Source organism: Paroedura picta, chromosome 7 (assembly GCF_049243985.1).
Source record: "Paroedura picta isolate Pp20150507F chromosome 7, Ppicta_v3.0, whole genome shotgun sequence".
NCBI classification, from domain to species: Eukaryota; Metazoa; Chordata; class Lepidosauria; order Squamata; family Gekkonidae; genus Paroedura; species Paroedura picta.
This window is the reverse complement of record NC_135375.1, coordinates 40,929,313-40,946,972: the sequence shown is the minus strand read 5'-3', so window position 1 is coordinate 40,946,972 and position 17,660 is coordinate 40,929,313. Positions and strand designations below refer to the sequence as shown.

General features: G+C 41.0%; 1 protein-coding gene across 9 annotated transcripts in view; it reads right to left on the bottom strand.

The window, feature by feature from the left end:
* Window positions 1-17,660, bottom strand: part of ADGRV1 (adhesion G protein-coupled receptor V1) — a 329,124-nt gene that overhangs the window by 138,188 nt on the left and 173,276 nt on the right. For 6 of the 9 annotated variants that reach the window (XM_077347591.1, XM_077347582.1, XM_077347586.1 and 3 more), the window contains 4 exons: window positions 16,350-16,489; window positions 14,984-15,144; window positions 13,490-13,590; window positions 2,620-2,700 (listed from right to left, as the gene is read on the bottom strand). In XM_077347591.1, coding sequence (XP_077203706.1) covers window positions 2,620-2,700; window positions 13,490-13,590; window positions 14,984-15,144; window positions 16,350-16,489 — 483 coding nt within the window. The remainder of the gene's footprint in view (window positions 1-2,619; window positions 2,701-13,489; window positions 13,591-14,983; window positions 15,145-16,349; window positions 16,490-17,660) is intronic. The other 3 variants (XM_077347587.1, XM_077347588.1, XM_077347589.1) reach the window with 1 other exon arrangement.

Genomic DNA, 17,660 nt, shown 5'->3' with positions numbered 1-17,660 from the left:
TTTATGCTGTTCAGTATTCAACTGGAAAGATTGCTAAGACCATAAAGGACCATGATTCATCAGTCAATAGCTGTCCATGTATATCACAGATAAACTAGAGAAAATGTACTGTATAGTACAAGATGGACAGACAGACGGATGGATGGATGGATTAATGGACGGACGTACATACAGAAAGTTCCCCCAGAATACTGCCATGAGTACAACAGCTCTCCTACAAACAGAAACACTAAAATAAACATTCCAGGCTGCTTGTGATAGGTTAAAATTACTGGATTTATTTTTTCTTTTCCGCATGTAGAAAATGGAATATATTTTAAGTAGGTCAATACTGAAGTGAAGTGCTACAGTTTGCATCAGCAAAACAGCAACTATGTTCGTTATCCTTTAGTCCAAGTATTTTAAAAATGTTTTTACCTTGTCTATCCCCAAAGGTGACTAGCAGCATAATTCATCATACTTTTATATTTTAAAAGAGTATTTTTAAAAATCCAGAAAAATCTTTACAGTATAAATACATTTAAAAAACAGCTGATAAACCTCAGTAGAAAAGGATTTTAAAAAAAAGACGCCATCACGCACCACCCTAGTAGACATGAGTCAGCAGTGTGACTCGGTGGCTAAAAAGGCAAGTAGGATTTTGGGCTGTATGAAATGGATTATCATGTCCAGATTATGTTAGGTGATGGTACCACTTTACTCTGCTCTGGTTCGGCCTCACTTGGTCACCGCAGTTGAAGCGGGCTGTAGACAAACTGGAGTGTGTTCAGAGGAGGGCAACAAAGATGGTGAGGAGTTTGGAGACCAAGACGTATGAATAAAGGTTGGGGGAGCTTGGTCTGTTTAGTCTGGAGAGGAGACGGCTGAGAGGGTATCTGATAACCATCTTCAAGTACTTAAAAGGGTACCATATAGAGGATGGAGCAGAGTTGTTCACTCTTGCCCCAGAGGGACGGACCAGAACCAATTGGATGAAATTAATGTAAAAGAAATTCCATCTAAACATCCAGAAGAAGTCCTGACAGGGTGGTTTCTCAGTGGAACGCGCTTCCTCGGGAAGTGGTGGGTTCTCCATCTTTGGAGATTTTAAAACAGAGGCTAGATAGCCATCTGATAGAGAGGCTGATTCTGTGAAGATTCAAGGAGGCGGCAGGTTACAGTGGATGAATGATAGGGTTGTGAGTGTCCTACATAGTGCAGGGGGTTGGACTAGATGACCCAGGAGGTCCCTTCCAACTCTATGATTTTATGAGCCAAGGTGTCATGCATGTTCATAGCAGCAGAAGTGGCCCTTCAAATATATTAACCAGTCAAAATTAGGAAAGTATATAATGCTATCCTGTGGCTAAATTAAGCAATTAAGTTTCCATCATTCACTATGAGGCTAAAGAACAAGCTCAACAGAAGGTTGTTGTTCTAGAAATGGGCAATGGCATCAAATGCCTAATAGTACTAAATGAGATCAATGTGGTTTGTGTTGCCCAGAATGGTCCCATGTGAGTTCTGTCTGGCAGGAAAAGTGTCCACAAATGCTACTGCAGCATCTATTCCAAGGTAGCTGTCATCTGCCCCATGCTATGGTAGAAGCAGGTGGTTATTATCACTTTTTTGTTCTTCATTTACTTCCAGTAAATTGCCTCTAGCCACCGTTTAGTGTTTATGTACTAACAAGGACCACAGCAAACCCTACCTCAGCTTTATGACAGGCCAGTGTTTTTCCAATCCACTGTGCATTATAATGATTTTTCTTAAAAAATATGCTGCAACAAGTGTTGAACCATGTGATCCGAGGCATCAGCACATACTGTTTGTGCAACATTTCCCACAAAATTTAATTTCTATATGAGGAATTGAGCAAAACAGAGCTTGGTTTACAAATGTTTTCTGAATTTTTTAACATTTTGAAATTTCACTCAATGTCGACTCTCGTCCCCCCCGACACAATGGCTGCTAATAATTGAAAGAGCAAAGAGAATTGCTATTATTCTGGGAGCAGGACAATAAAAGAGCAGTATGCTACAAATAGTCATGTTTGACTGATGTTATGTTAACAAAGGAAAGATTCTGTGGAACAAGAACAGGAATGCAACTGACAATCAGATAAATAGCACCAGATTACTAATTTTGGCATTGTGTTTTATTTCCTGCAAAGCACCGTCTGCCAAAGACTAATCCTTACCACCTAAGCTCCCCAAATCTAAACTCTGAAAAGATTAGTAATATTAAAAGTGGCATGTTTTGGCCTACCACTTTTTAAAGCCAAGTGGCATAGCTCAAGTGGGATTAGCAATATTATTATACTAAGTAGAAGTAACTGGCTACTTCATGGCAGCTCTAACCACACAAGAGAAAGTCACTTTATCAAACAGCAACAGTAGAGTTGCCAACCAGCAGCTGGAGATCTCCTGGCATTACAAGTAATCTGCAGGAGGCCAAAGTCAGTTTACCTGGAGAAAGTGGCAACTTTGGAAGGTGGACTCTATGATATTATACTAAAGTCCCTTGACTCCCCAAATCCCATCATCCTCAGGCTCCACCCCCAAATTCTCCAGGTATTTCCAAACCCACAAATGGCATCCCTAACCCACAGCTACAGGAGGATGGTAAGATTTGACTCACTTTGTTGATGGAACACACAGATGGCTGGTTCAACAGGCATTTAATCATCTCTATTCCCTCCATTCCATCCCATGTGGTAATCTGAACATGATGAACAATAATTTTATGACAACCATAAAACAACAAAAATAAACCTAATACAATTAAAACAATAAGGCCAGCTGCACTGAACTAGTCAACAGGTGCATACTACAACAACAATTACCATAGTCCCTAAAACCCCCCATAAAGACAGCAATTTTCAGGAGATGCCAAAACAGTTTTGAGCAGATCCCGGGTAGACCTCTTTCAGTAGGGCATTCCAAAGTTGTGACATCACTACAAAAAAAGATATTTCTCTTTCTTGTGACTGTTCATAGGACTTCAGAAAGACCTCAGAAGTCTGTACAGAAAGTAAACCCTTCTAAATTATATCCTTCTAAGCCACTGAATTCACATGATTCAATTACTATGTGACACAATAATTCCAATGGTATTACAAAGTGCTTGTTTTTTTCTTTGCTATGACATAATATGATACATGGGCTTGACAAGCAAGAAAGCAGATAAGGTCACTTGTATTTCAGAGGGTTGTATGTTCATCTCCATTCACACCATAGTCAGATCTAGCAGTAATGACCACGTTTGAATTTTTGGTCAGCTACAATGGCGATGTCATAGCTTCTTCCAATATTATTTTACGGGAGGGAGCTCAAAATCAAGTCTTATTAGAACTTCATTTCCTCTAGTCCAGTGATTCTCAACCTTCCTAATGCTGCGACCCTTTAATACAGTTCGTCATGTTGCGGTGACCCCCAACCATAAAATTATGCAAGTGTTCTTTCACAGAAATTAAACTGAAACTGACCAATGGCGTGACGATCCATTGTTCATGTTTGTATATAAATTGGGTTTCTTCCCAGGGTTTCTCAGTTCAGCTCTGCCTCTTGTCCTACCATGCCAATCTCACTCTTTTCTGCTGCTCCAGTCATACAAACGCTGTATTTTGATCTACCCTGCAAGGCTGTTGTGTGGGTGGCACCCACCCAGCCACTTTGCTTGCCCTGCCGTGACCAATGTGAAAGGGCCGTTCGACCCCCAAAGGGGTCCTGACCCCCAGGCTGAGAACCACTGCTCTAGTCAAAGAAGTAGGAAGTGAAATCAAGGCAAAGTTGCAATGGCACTAGCCATATAAGAAACCTGCAGTAGTTCTGACCACCCATTTAAAGTCCAGAGATAACCTATGGGATTGAGACAGAAAAATAACATTATGTTCCTTTGGAAAAAATGCTAGAAGTATACACCACAGAAAAAGCCTCTTCCGTTGGGTGATTGTTTTTTACAGTTCACACTCTTGCTTAACAAGACAAGAAATAAACTTTGGCTATGAATGCTTTCAGGTGTTATGCAAGAATCCTGTAAAATGTCTGTTGTAACAAAGTGTTCAGCTTTCTCCACAGCAAACAGTTTTCCCTTGCATGTCTTTGGGTTCTATATATGATTGTCTTAATCTCATCAGTATTTGGACACCTGCTTTCTTAATCAAAGATCAAAGCACACTCAAAAAAATGGCCCACAAGGGAGGGGGGAACACATTTTTTTTGTCTAAGATCTATAGAATCATAGAATCATAGAATCATAGAATCATAGAATCATAGAGTTGGAAGGGGCCATACAGGCCATCTAGTCCAACCCCCTGCTCAACGCAGAATTAGCCCTAAGCATCCTAAAGCATCCAAGAAAAGTGTGTATCCAACCTTTGCTTGAAGACTTCCAGTGAGGGGGCGCTCACCACCTCCTTAGGCAGCCTATTCCACTGCTGAACTACTCTGACTGTGAAAAACTTTTTCCTGATATCTAGCCTATATCGTTGTACTTGAAGTTTAAACCCATTACTGCGTGTCCTCTCCTCTGCAGCCAGCAGAAACAGCATCCTGCCCTCCTCCAAGTGACAACCTTTCAAATACTTAAAGAGGGCTATCATGTCCCCTCTCAACCTCCTTTTCTCCAGGCTGAACATTCCCAAGTCCCTCAACCTATCTTCATAGGGCTTGGTCCCTTGGCCCCAGATCATCTTCGTCGCTCTCCTCTGTACCCTTTCAATTTTATCGATGTCCTTCTTGAAGTTCGCTGTTCACTGTGCAAAACTGTTGCACAGGTGCATGTGTAGCAGTCATGCTCTCTTTGCAGAAGAGTCCAAAACCACTGGCAAGGCTTTTGGGAGGTAAGGGAGACGGCTGCCAGAAAAAGAACGGTAAAAAGCCCTCCTGTGGCACTTTGATCCCAAATGCTAACCACTGTAAACACCATAAACTGACACTAAAGACCAAATCCTATAAACTGCCTGCTGTTATTAAATTTGCTTGTGAATTCTCTTTAGAGATGCACAAGTTTCTAGTTTTCTTAATTTTCTTAATTTCTTAATTTTCAAACTTATTATTGTTATTTTGTTATAGAATTCATTATATGTTTACATTTGCTGCTTGTTTTTTAATAGCAAATAATTTCCAGCTGTAATCTTTTTGTTTTCCCTTCAGTTTGAATGTGTCCCAGTTTTTTAGGCAATTTAACAGAAAACGCATCTATGATCGTATTCATTTTTGTTTCTCATCCAAGTGGGACAACACTGTATCAAAGATTGTATCACCACCCAAAGGGATTGTCCCTGCCAAATTCCAAGCAGATGGGGAAAGGTTCTAAGGTATATAGGCAATTAAAGTATTTTAGACAACAAAGAAATATATAAAAGGGTGATTTTGATTAATATTTCCTATTAAATGGTATGCTAATCAAGCAGCATTGAAACAAGAAGCCTATGGTGTCCTGCTAGAGATGCCAGTCCCCTGGGGATCCCCGGGAATTATAATTGACAGCTTAGTTCCCCTGGAGCAAATAGCTGCTTTGGAGGGTAGACTCCATAGCATTGTACTCCACTGAGGTTCCTCCCTGCCCCAGATCCCACCCAATCCTGGTTCCACCCTAGCCCTGGCACAGAATTCCTGTAGCTGTAACCTAATCTATACAGCCTTCATTGAAGTGAAGAGCAAGACATTCCATTGTCTCAAAAATGAAAGTTCAAATCCTGCCTTTATTTTGTCCCACCAAAATCAAATCAACTGTCCCAACTTTTGGTATGGATAGAATTTATATTTGAAAGGAAAGGAGAACAATGGCTGATGGCCCTTCCCATCTCAAGTAATGCAAACTACTATGGAATATAAGATGATTACCTATGACGAGACTCCTGAACTTTTCTGAACCTATTGTCACTTTTGGAATTCTGACATAGGGTGATGGGTGCAATCAAAAATGGCAGCCACTGGAGATGGAACCAACCAAAAAATGGCTGTCACAGGTGGCAGAGAAAACTACAAATTATCAAGGAGTGAGGCTACGCATAAATCTAATAGCAGCACTTCAATGTTCTGGACCAAAGCTCTGAACAGAATGCCTTATAAAACTAAGATATTGTTTTAAAATATTTTATTGCATGTACACAGCTTACCTTCAGTCATGCTGCAAAGATCCGTGTGCTGTGGTGGCAGCTGTTGCCAAAGCCATAGATCTTTTCTAATCTGCACAGCCAATCAGGTCTCTAATGGCCAGTCATAAATCCTGCTGGGCATAAAAGCCCCATCTGTCCCCTACAACTTTCTAAAAATACTTGGCAAGTGCCAGCAAGGCATTGGCACCACACGGGGGACCCCTGTTCTAAGCCTATACAAGGAATGGGAAAGACTCTCAGTTAGGATTAGTAACTGGATTTCTTCACAACATTTCACAAGGAAATCACACTAGAAAGACAAAAAGAGAGGCAAAAGAGATAAGGTTAGTATAATAAACAGGATATTTAGATGTTGGTGTTGCCAACCACTTTCTGGTTTTGTTTTTGGGTGTGGTCTATACATCTGTCCCATGCAGTGCAATTCTTCTAATCACACTGAAATCAATGGGATTAGAAACATGTAAGTTTGTCTAGGATTGTGCTGTTAGACACATGTCTTGCTTGAATACGCTCCCAAACTGGAGTCAAGTCAAACAATTTAGGAGAAAAATCTCTTTTCTGCCATCTCTTGCTTCTTATCCTGGCAGAGGCAGCTGATCTAGTTTTAACAACTGTCAAGAAGGGAACATATCTAAAAACCTGGACTTCAACCACCGTGCTTACTCCACAGGCACAAAGTGACAGGGCTCCAAAGCAAACTTGGAATGAGGACAGCAATTAGAATTTAGTAAAATAACCACATGAAGGTTTCAGAGAAACAAAAGTACAAGCATGCTGTCAGAATCAGATATTGGACTGGCAATATAAAAGAGTCCACGGATACGTATCCCCAGTTAGAACACCCACGCAGTATTTATCTACACCATGTAATATATATCTCAGAAAGGAAGGGAGAAAAGAGAAGAGACAGCTAGAAGGTTGGTGGGTTCTGAAATGCCAAGAAGCAGAAGAATCTTGGACTCAAAGGTTAGCAGTTTCACAGGGGTCACCTGGTGAGTGTGCCAAATAGGGAAACTGGGCAGTTTCAGGCCATACATCCAAGATATGTAGAATATGTGCTGTTAAAGGTAAAGGTATCCCCTGTGCAAGCACCGAGTCATGTCTGACCCTTGGGGTGACGCCCTCTAGCGTTTTCTTGGCAGACTCAATACGGGGTGGTTTGCCAGTGCCTTCCCCAGTCATGACCGTTTACCCCCCAGCAAGCTGGGTACTCATTTTACCGACCTCGGAAGGATGGAAGGCTGAGTCAACCTTGAACCGGCTGCTGGGATTGAACTCCCAGCCTCATGGGCAAAGCTTTCAGACGGCTGCCTTACCACTCTGCGCCATTAGACTGGGACTAATAAGTAAGCCAAACCCAGGATGCACAGATATGATTCCAGAGTTGAACCCGAAATGAAAGAATGAGAGCAGCTCTTACTACAGGGATCAAAATAACCAAAAGTTTGATCTTTACAGGGCTAGTGTTATGAAGGTATTTGAAGTAAGCTTTGGGGATGGCTAAGCAGGGAGGACAGAGAAAATATTTTAGATACATTGTTTGGAAGATTTTATAATCTTTGGAGATCTTTTCTATCAGGCTAAGATGCAGGTTGGGCAGCACATTGTTTTGGTTGAACTAAACTATTCTACAGAGCTCACTGTGCCCAACAAATTCATTATGTTCCATGGATGAAAATCAACTACTAATATGAAGCAATTCCACCCTTCTCCTGGCTAATCTAACCGCCTTTATCTCATAGGGACACACACTCTGACTGAGGTTCACCTAAACTTTCTGCCAAACCACCTTTGGACAAGGATGAACAAGATTTCTTTTATATGGTGAGACAGATAGCCTGGTAACAGATCAAAACAAGGCTGAGAATATAACTGCAAAATGGAGATAAAATGGACATGGCAACAGTCTACAATTAGATAGGCTTGGTCTTTCTTTGATTCTCAACACATTTTCCCAGCATGCAAATCATATACTTTCATTGAGATTGTCAGAAAATACCGCTCAGCTACACATATTTCAAACAAGTTTTCCTCAAGTCCCAAGCTTCCATGACATCATTTCTAGATTCCTTTCTACAAGACTTGGAGGATTACAGTTTATGGACTGCACTATGTTAATGAAATACAACAGTAGTATTTGGCCCAGAGAGTTACTGTTGTCTAGAACAGGGATAGTCAACCTGTGGTCTTCCAGATGTGTTCATGGACTACAATTCCCATGAGCCCCTGCCAGCATTGAACATCTGGAGGACCACAGGTTGACTACCCCTGGTCTAGAAGATGCTGTTTTTACATGCCATTAAAGGTTTTGAATTTGAATTTTTTTGAGTTACTGTTGTATTACCACTGCCATGCTGGTTCCTGGGAAGATGAATTAGTGTCCTTAATTGGATGCCCTTCTGGTACAAAGTGCACCCAGTTCTGGTACACAAAGAATGCAGACAGAATAAAATAGTTGCTGCCACATCAGAGGTCACATATTATACTACGGGCCAATGTTTTACTACAGGGTAAGCAGTAACTAACCTCTGTGGTTCCACAGGAACTCTCACTTTCACCACCAGTCAACTTGCACTGCCTCCAGAAGAGATCTGAACAAGCTCCAAAGTCATAGGACAGAGTGACTGCTGCATAACTAGTACTGCTTGTAAGCACAGGATCAAACCAGATGGGATGCTGGAATAACACGTCTTCCTGGTGCTTTTAAAGATAAATTACAGCTTTTTGGGAAACTTGATTCAGACTGGGGCAATGGTACAGGAGAAGGAGTTGAGCCCTTTGCACACATTTTCACCAATCCAAAGTAAATTTTCAAACTCTCTCTCCTTTCCATACCGCAGCCCTGTTTTGAACTGGGCAGGGAGAGTGGCAGTGGCTGCCAAAAAGGCACTGAGAAAATCCAGTCACAGAATTTCCGCTGCTACTTCTTCAGCTTTCAACTGATTTGCTTAAAATACTACATGAAGGGTACAAACTTTTTCAGCACCACAGAGAAGGTTTTACTGCCACCTGCAGGTTTTGTTAGTTTATAACTCTCTAATGTAAGACGTCACAATCAGCACCTGGCTCATTTACCTTTGGTGAATTCAATTACCTAATAATGAATGCATCAGTTTGTTCCCTTCTTTTAGTCACTATTCACATCTGGAAAGCAGAGTAGTATAAAGGAAACAATATATACTGTTTTTTGTGCAGTGAAAGACACAGCCCAAGGGAATATCACCACTACAAGGAAGGGGGGTCCCACACGAGTAGGTTGACAAAAAGAAAGGGTTCTAAGTACTTGGACTGTTTTTTAACAAGCTCACAGACTAAACATGGTTGTTAAAAAGCAGCTCAAGGAAGAGGAGGCATAGAGATTCTTCTGTTGATCTCCATCCAAGAGACTGATCAAGTCCATGCCACTTTAGCATCAGCAATCTAGCTAGTTCTCTACCATTCACTCAGCCCATTCCATTTCCATGCACAAGATATAGCCACTGTTTAGCCAAGCTGTACATATTTAAGCTTTTAATGTCTGTTTCAGTAAGCTGCCCCTCAAGGGGCCCCAGCACACAGGCAAGCCATATGCCTGCCTACAGCAATGCAACTGAGGGGGAGGCAGAAGCTTTTCAGCTGCTCAAATAGCTGAGAAGCTCAGCTGGCTTCCGCCCTCAGTTCCTTCTGCTGTGTCCTCTGATAGTTCTTCCTCCCACCCCCACTTGCTGATCAAAATCTTTGTGCTCAGAATGGAACATAATGGTTGGTTAAGGTACCAGAGGCACTGGGAAAAGACCCCAACACATACACACTTTGTGGAGAGAGGCCTCATTTTCATTGGAAGCATCGGCCTCTTTGTGCTGCTGACATCAAATACAAAATATATACCTTTCTTTTCTTTTCTTTTGGACATCCTTCCTAATTGTTTATTTTCACACAAGATACTGTCAGTGTGGTGGGGTGATTAAGAAGGAACTTTAGAAGCAGCAGTAATACAAGTAGTAAGAATACCAACAGCTATGCCCCTGAGAGCAAGGTTGCCATTTTGCTTTTGTTGGGAGCTTTTTTTACACAAAACATTCAAAAAATGTGATGTATATGCAGGATAGAGTGTTGCAGCCCATTCTGTTTAGCCAGCATTCTACTTTATTATTCTGCATGGGTGATTTAAGATTGCTTGAAAGGTATATTTTTCTGTTACAATGTAAAGATGGCAATGTGCGAAAGGACAGACATCTCACAAATACATGGACACACGCACACAATCTGAAGAGAGGCAACACAGAGGCAAGAAGCCATCTCTTCCTCAAACATCATCTCCCCTGAAGACCAGACCTGCACAACATAAGGCCTTTAAAATGTGCTGGGTCAAGCCAAAATGTTCTGTCTTATGCCCCACCCCCACTATCATATAGCTAAGGTTCCCAAAAGCCCTTCAACAGTATGTTACTCCTCTCCTTGGTTCCAGGAACGTGTATATGTGATGATTTTGTCACACCTGTTCTGACCATCCATTCAGTCTGCACAGCTCACCTGCGTCTGAGACTCAATGACTGATAGGCTTTGCTACTAAAAACTTCAGTAAAAGAAGACGACAATTAAGAGAGGTGAAGGAAGATGAAGGTAGAAGACAGTGAAAGGGGGACAACATAGGAGTGTTCTTGAGAGCAGAGAGGGGAAAAGGCAATAAATGAGGTACCAAGAAAGAAGAAGAGTTGGTTCTTATATGGTTGGAAATATTCCTTGCAATTTGGAAATGGGGCCTTAAAGGGAGCAATGCCTCCAAGTCTACCCTCCAAATCAGCCATTTTTTGCCTGGGAATCTGATCTTAATAGTCTGGAGATGAACAGCGATGGTAGAGACAAGGGGTGGACTGCAGGCTGAAGTGGGGCAGAGTGGCATGGGTGTGTCCCCACGTGGCCAATAAGCTCTGGATAATACCTTCCAGCAACACTTTTCTAGAGCCCACTGTATTTTCTTCCGCAACAGGCTTTACTGCTAGTAGCAAAATAAAAATAAATCAGCAGCTGGGGCCCAAACCTTTGCAGTGCCATATTTTCCCTGTAATACCACCAAAATAATTTACCTAGATATCAGCTAAATTTCACAGAGACTTCCTTGAAGGAAGAAAATACTTGAGTGTCAAAGAGTCACATTAAATGTCACATTTAGAGTCAAATTAAATGTCACATTTAGTAAAATCCCAATTAAACAAGAAGATGCCTTCTTTCCTTCACAAATATTTCTTTGCAGAGTCTAGAATACATGAAATGAATTTCTATCAATTCTTTACCTGGTATTAATCAAGTTTTACAAAATGAGTAAAAAATGTTTTTATTAGCACTGAAAATTAAAAGGATGAAATAAGGGATAGAGGAAGCAGATTAATTTAGTCTGGGTACTAGCTCTTTACTGTAACAGGTGTGGCTGACTACTTTTATTATCAGCACACTTATGCAGCATTGCCTGTATCCATAGCCAGAGGGAATCAGAGATACTAAATTAATCGTTCATCTTCTGTACTAATTCAGACTCCTTTTCAGAATTACATGGACTTCCTTAGAAGAACATATGGAACTGTCATATTTATCCAGGCCATGTCCTTTATTCCTTGCATCATTTCCATCTTTTCCACTTTCAAAGAGCTTCCTGTCCCATGCATTCATGTATCTGGCTTATTTCTGTGGCTCTGTAAGCTGTGATGTGTATTATTTCTAGCACTTCAAACTCATTTCCTTTACTTCCACTTGATATCAGGCCAACCCTTTGACACATATTTACTGTGCCTAAGAGAGTTCATATTTCAAAACAAACCAGTTGCCTTATAACTTACGTTAAGGAATTTTAGTACTATATTTAGTATGCAATCTTCATAAATAAACATCAGGAAAAAACAACTGGTTTCCATTCCATTCCAACAACAACATTACCATTCTTAAACCAGAATAAACACAACACTTATCAGGGCAGCATAAAAACTGGAAAAGTTATTTTTGACGCACACCATTGAAAGAACAGAAGCATTTATCAATGAGATTCTAGTCTTTGCATGATTATATCCATATATATGTGTGTGTGTGTGTGTATGTATGTGTGTGTGTATATATATATAACATCTGATATATAGAGAGAGTAGATGTTAAATTCATTGCAAGAAGTCAAAGAAAATCTTTGCGATATTTAACTGCAAAATATTTCATATTATTTTGACAAAGAATATTACAGCTAGAACACTGTATTGGTTCAGACACTGAGCTATCTTAATCAGTAGGCATATCGTTTGGATGCTGCAGTGTGAGGATAACAATATTGACCTTATTTTACAAAGTGTTGAAAGAATTATGGCAAGATAAAGGATGACCTGCAAGGACCTGCAAATTGCTAAGATCAATAGCTGTTGTGGACCCCACCTTATGAAATGGGCGGCTCAAAGAGGCCAGGAAGGCATGTCTGTCATTCTGCAAACTATGTCAAACAGAATTGTTTAGTAGGGCTTTTTAATAAAGGTAAGAGAGCTATGGTTTAACAGAATGGTTCAGAAAGGATCTTTTATAAAGGAACTGAGACTCTGGTCTATTTTAGGTATTCTCTGTTTCCTATATGCATTATCCTGCTCTTTCTGCAACGTTTGTAATTCCACTGTCTGTACTGTTTGACTTATCATATACACATGAAGCTACCTTATACAGAATCACATCACTGGTCTATCAACATCAATATTGTCTACTCAGAAAGGCAATGGGTCTCTGGAGTATCAAGCAGCAGTCTTTCACATTTTAACTGGAGATGCTGGGGGTGGAACCTGGGACATTCTGCATGCAAAGCAGGTGAACCACAGTTCATGTCTGATACTTTTTGGGAATTGTTTTTCATTTTTGTAATGCTAGTCCTAGTATATTATTAGATGCTATTGGATCACATTATTTCATACTGGATAATGCACCTTGAGACTTGATAAGACAGGTTATAAATGAATTAAATAAATTTAAACACACAGAGTACCTTTTCTTCACCACCAAGTAAGAGTAACCACATTCAGATTCCACATATGTGGGTTTATTGGGCAGGGATTCAGGATTAGAGAATGTGGCCTCTAGAGGTGTGGTTTTCTAACAGCTGTCTTTGTGAAAAACATATTTAACTCTGTATGTATACATTTTTTTCCAATTTTAAAGAATCATAGAATCATAGAATAATAGAGTTGGAAGGGACCTCATGGGTCATCTAGTCCAACTCCCTGCACTATGCAGGACTTCAAAACAATTTTGCAAACTATACAATACAAGTATGCAAACTCTACAATGAATTGTCAGATTAGTATTTCTCATGTTGCTGCCAACAAAATCTACAACTCTTTGAGGGACAATTAGGAAGAAGGTAAAAAGGATGTAACATTTTGTACCTACCTGAGTACCCAAGCAGGCAGCCAACATATGAGTAAGAAGTTTAGCTGCAAACATTGAAGACCTGGTACAGAAGAGGTGTGCAAAAATAGCCAAGATTAAGCCTGTTAAAAAGAAAGATGTTATAAGGCTATTAATCAATGAATGTTGAGTATGACAAAGTAGCTAGAGAACTTTTAAAAACATAGGATCTTAATGCCAGAAAAAGTGCATCTATCTAATATAGACTGTTTTAAAAGTCCTATTTCAAAGTTATTTTGGCTCTCTTTTCCCCCCACAAGGACATTACCATTTGCGGTGGTGGTTTGCTTTGGGGAAAAAGTCAAGGCAAGGTTTCCTCACTTGAGCGCCACAGAACCTGTCTGCTGTAAAAGACTGTAATTTTTATATCAGTCCCCATTTGGTGACTGGCAGCTCCCAAGAATCTTGGAAAAATAAATTAAGTAGCTCCCAGAAACATAATGCCTGCCATCCCCTTCATAAAATATCTTGTTGTACGAAGTCTGCCAGTTTAGGAAAACAAACTTTTCTATATGGGCTTCTGTGACTCGAAATTATCTGAACTTTAGACCGTAAATGTTATTATGTTATCATACAATAGGCTGCTCTCATACATGATTTGTAAAATGACTGCAATCCATCTATTTGTTCACACTTCTTCCTGATGTTACTAGAACTCAGAACATCTCAGCTTGTCTACGCTCCATTCAATTGCATTGACTCCCTATAGCAGGGGTAGTCAACCTGTGGTCCTCCAGATGTTTATGGACTACAATTCCCATGAGCCCCTGCCAGCAAATGGGAATTGTAGTCCATGGACATCTGGAGGACCACAGGTTGACTACCCCTGCCCTATAGCATCACTGAACTACTCAATGGTATTATCATGTTACATTGTGTGCACAGCAATTCTGGGTTTATGATCAAGGATACTGTTATAGAGAACCACCACCAATCCAGGGTATCTGACTGCTTATAATACAGGTTTCCAAACTGTTTTTCCCTTCATTTATACAACACATTTTTAGTTGCATCCTTAAAAAAAAAATGCATGTACACACTCCCCCCCCCCACCAAAAAAAAAAAGCATGCTGAGGGGCTAAGTGACTAATGAGTCTGTGAAGTAAAGGGTAAGGATTGATTTAGTTGACACAGCTGTGGAAATTATTTCATTAAAGTGAATTTATTAAAGTGGAATTTATAATAGCCAGTTTTGTGGGGCTAAACTGGGCAAATATATGAACTGGGCAAATACAAATCATCCACAATTTTGTTTCCCAAGTAAAATGGAGAACAAAACTATTTTATTTGGATTGGCTTGTAAAGCATATTTCCCCTTGCTAGTTTTATTAGTAATTCCAATTATTTTTTCATCTTCTTCAAACAATGTTTGTTGGTCTTTTTCGGCTAAGCTTCACAGTCAGAGCAATTTCCTACACTAAGGCCAGTTAGTTCACCATCCATGAGTATTAAAATAAAAATAACATGGCAACTAACCAGAAATACAGATGAAACCAGATGAGAAAAAAGCTTCATTATAAGAGGACAAGGTGTCTGTCTGGGCATAGGCTGCATACAGAGACAGGTGTGAACAAGAGCATTCCACATAATTTGAGGATTCGTCAACAACTTTACAGAACTGACTATCAGTCAACCAGCTGCAGAAAAAAACAAAAAGGTTAACAATGTTCATTCATCTGACAAATGATCTACAAAGAAAACTGGATCTAGGCAGGTTGGTGCTGCTGTTTTTACTAGACCTGATAGGGATATTCTACACACAACATGGCCAACCATAATATTGACATGTGCCCCCTTGCCCAGTTGATTTGGAAGTTTGGGTTGGATTGTCACCAATATGTGGATGACACCCAGCTATTCCTGTTAATGGACAGCCATCCTTAAATACTACCAGATTGTCTGACAAGATGCCTGGAGCCCATGGTGGACTGACTCAAGCAGAGTTGTCTGATGTTGAATCCAGCCAAGATGGATTTCCTCTGGCTGGGTTGGTATGCAGAGAGGCAGCACACCTCCCAACTTTTTATGGGACCCAACCAACTCTGGTGCCTCTTGTCAGGAACTGGGAGTGGTTCCAGATGCCTGTCTCTCAATGAAAGCCCAGATCATGAACGTTACTCACCTAGCATTCTTCCATCTGCGCCATGCACAACAGTTTGTGCCCTACCTCTTTACATCGAACCTAGCCAGGATGAGCCATACAACTTCTGCAACTTACCGTATGCAGGGCTTCTCTTAAGACTGCTCTGGCAACTCCCATGGTCCCAAAATGTGGCAACTTGAGTCCTAATGGGAGCCCAGTGAAGGGTGCACATGATACTGATGCTCTTCCAAATGCATTGGCTTCAGATCGGAAACAGGAACAGGTTCTACATTTTGGTATTAACCTTTCAAGGCCCTAAATGGGACTAGCTGTTAGTACAAGCAAAACACTGTCAACTGTGAGTGCACAACTTGTTCCATCACAGGAACACATAAGTATGGTACCGGAAATACTGATTGAACAAGTGATGGAAGATAAAGAATATCAAGATAAGAAAAAGGGAATAAACTGACTATCAGACTATCTATCGGAAAAAAGATTCTGAAGACAAATTTTGGGGTATGGCCAGTATAGTTGGGAAGACTTGGGAGGCCTGAGAAAGGGTCTGAAAATATCCCTTTCTCATTCCTCTAAGATGGGATCAAGGCCTAGTTGTTTGACTTAGGTTGATGATATCATTCAATTCAGCAAACTTTAGCTAAGAGCTAGTGAGGTCCAGTGTGCCATTCAGCTGCTGTACCAAGCCTCACTTGTTTCAAGTCAGTTAAGCAAAGCAGAGCAATGATTAGAAAAACATACCTTTCAGCAGCCTGATTCCAAAGGAGACATAAAGATTTTTGAGGAACTATGCGGCTGTCTGGAGAATGAATTCGATAGGTAACATGATTGTTATCTTTCAGCAGAAGTGGACTCAAACCTTTTACACTCAAGGAAAGAATCTGAAATAGGAAAGGGGAATTTTTTTTATTTCAATTGTTTTTATTTATTTATTATATTTATATACCGCCCTCTCCGAGGACTCAGGGCGGTTTACAGAAAACAGGAAAAGATACAATTAACATATAGTAACAGGTAACAGTACCAGTAATAACATTATAACAATAATAACAAGATCATAACAATAACATTATAAAATAGAAATTGTGAGAGCCTCAGCTCAACTCTTACTGGGACCCAGTGAGTAAAACCGATTAGTGTTGGTCATGGGGGGGGGGGGGAGCTTGGGGGCCAACTGGAAGCGGTGGTTTGGATCAACCTCAACCAAATGCCTGGCAGAGGAGCTCCCTTTTGCAGGCCCTGTAGAACTGTTTAGGTTCCGTCAGGGCCCTGATCTCCTATGGGAGCTCATTCCACCAGGGGGCCAGAATGGAGAAAGCTCTGGCCCTGGTTGAGGTTAAGCGGGCTTCCTTGGGGCCAGGGGCCACCAGGAGGTTGGAGGTAGTCGAGCACAAGGCTCTTTGAGTAATGTAGGTGGAGAGGCGGTCCCTCAGGTATACTGGGCCCAGACTGCGTATGGCCTTAAAGGTGATAACCAACACCTTAAGCCTGATCCGGAATTCAACCGGGAGCCAGCGCAGCTGCTGGAGGATGGGCCAGATGTGGGACCTCCGAGGTGTTGCTGTGAGGACCCTGGCAGCCACGTTCTGGACCAGTTGCAGTTTCCGCATCAAGGATAAGGGCAGGCAAGACTCATGTTTTGGTACACAAAACATGAGTCTGCCTGAATTAAATGCTGGCCTACTAACTCAGTGTTATTTCTGAGAATCTTGAACTTGGATCTTCCCTGGCTTTGCTGCTTGGGATCCCTCTGGAGGCACTGGGGATTAAATGGGGATGCAAAGCATCTGTTCTATCATTAAGTATGGACCCTTATTGTGTTCTAAGGTAAAGATCCCACTTTTCCCTCAGCTAGGGACACCAAGAATTTTGAACCTACAGCCCCATAGGCGAACTTACCCTTTCATAGGCAAGGACCTGGCAAAAACATCATGGCTAAGCCACTCAACCAGTTATGGACGTATTTTACCAAGCTTGTCCTCAAACTATCCTTATCCATGGTTCCTCTATATATTTGTGAAACAGCTTGAGAGGTGGGACATGTCCTGCTGT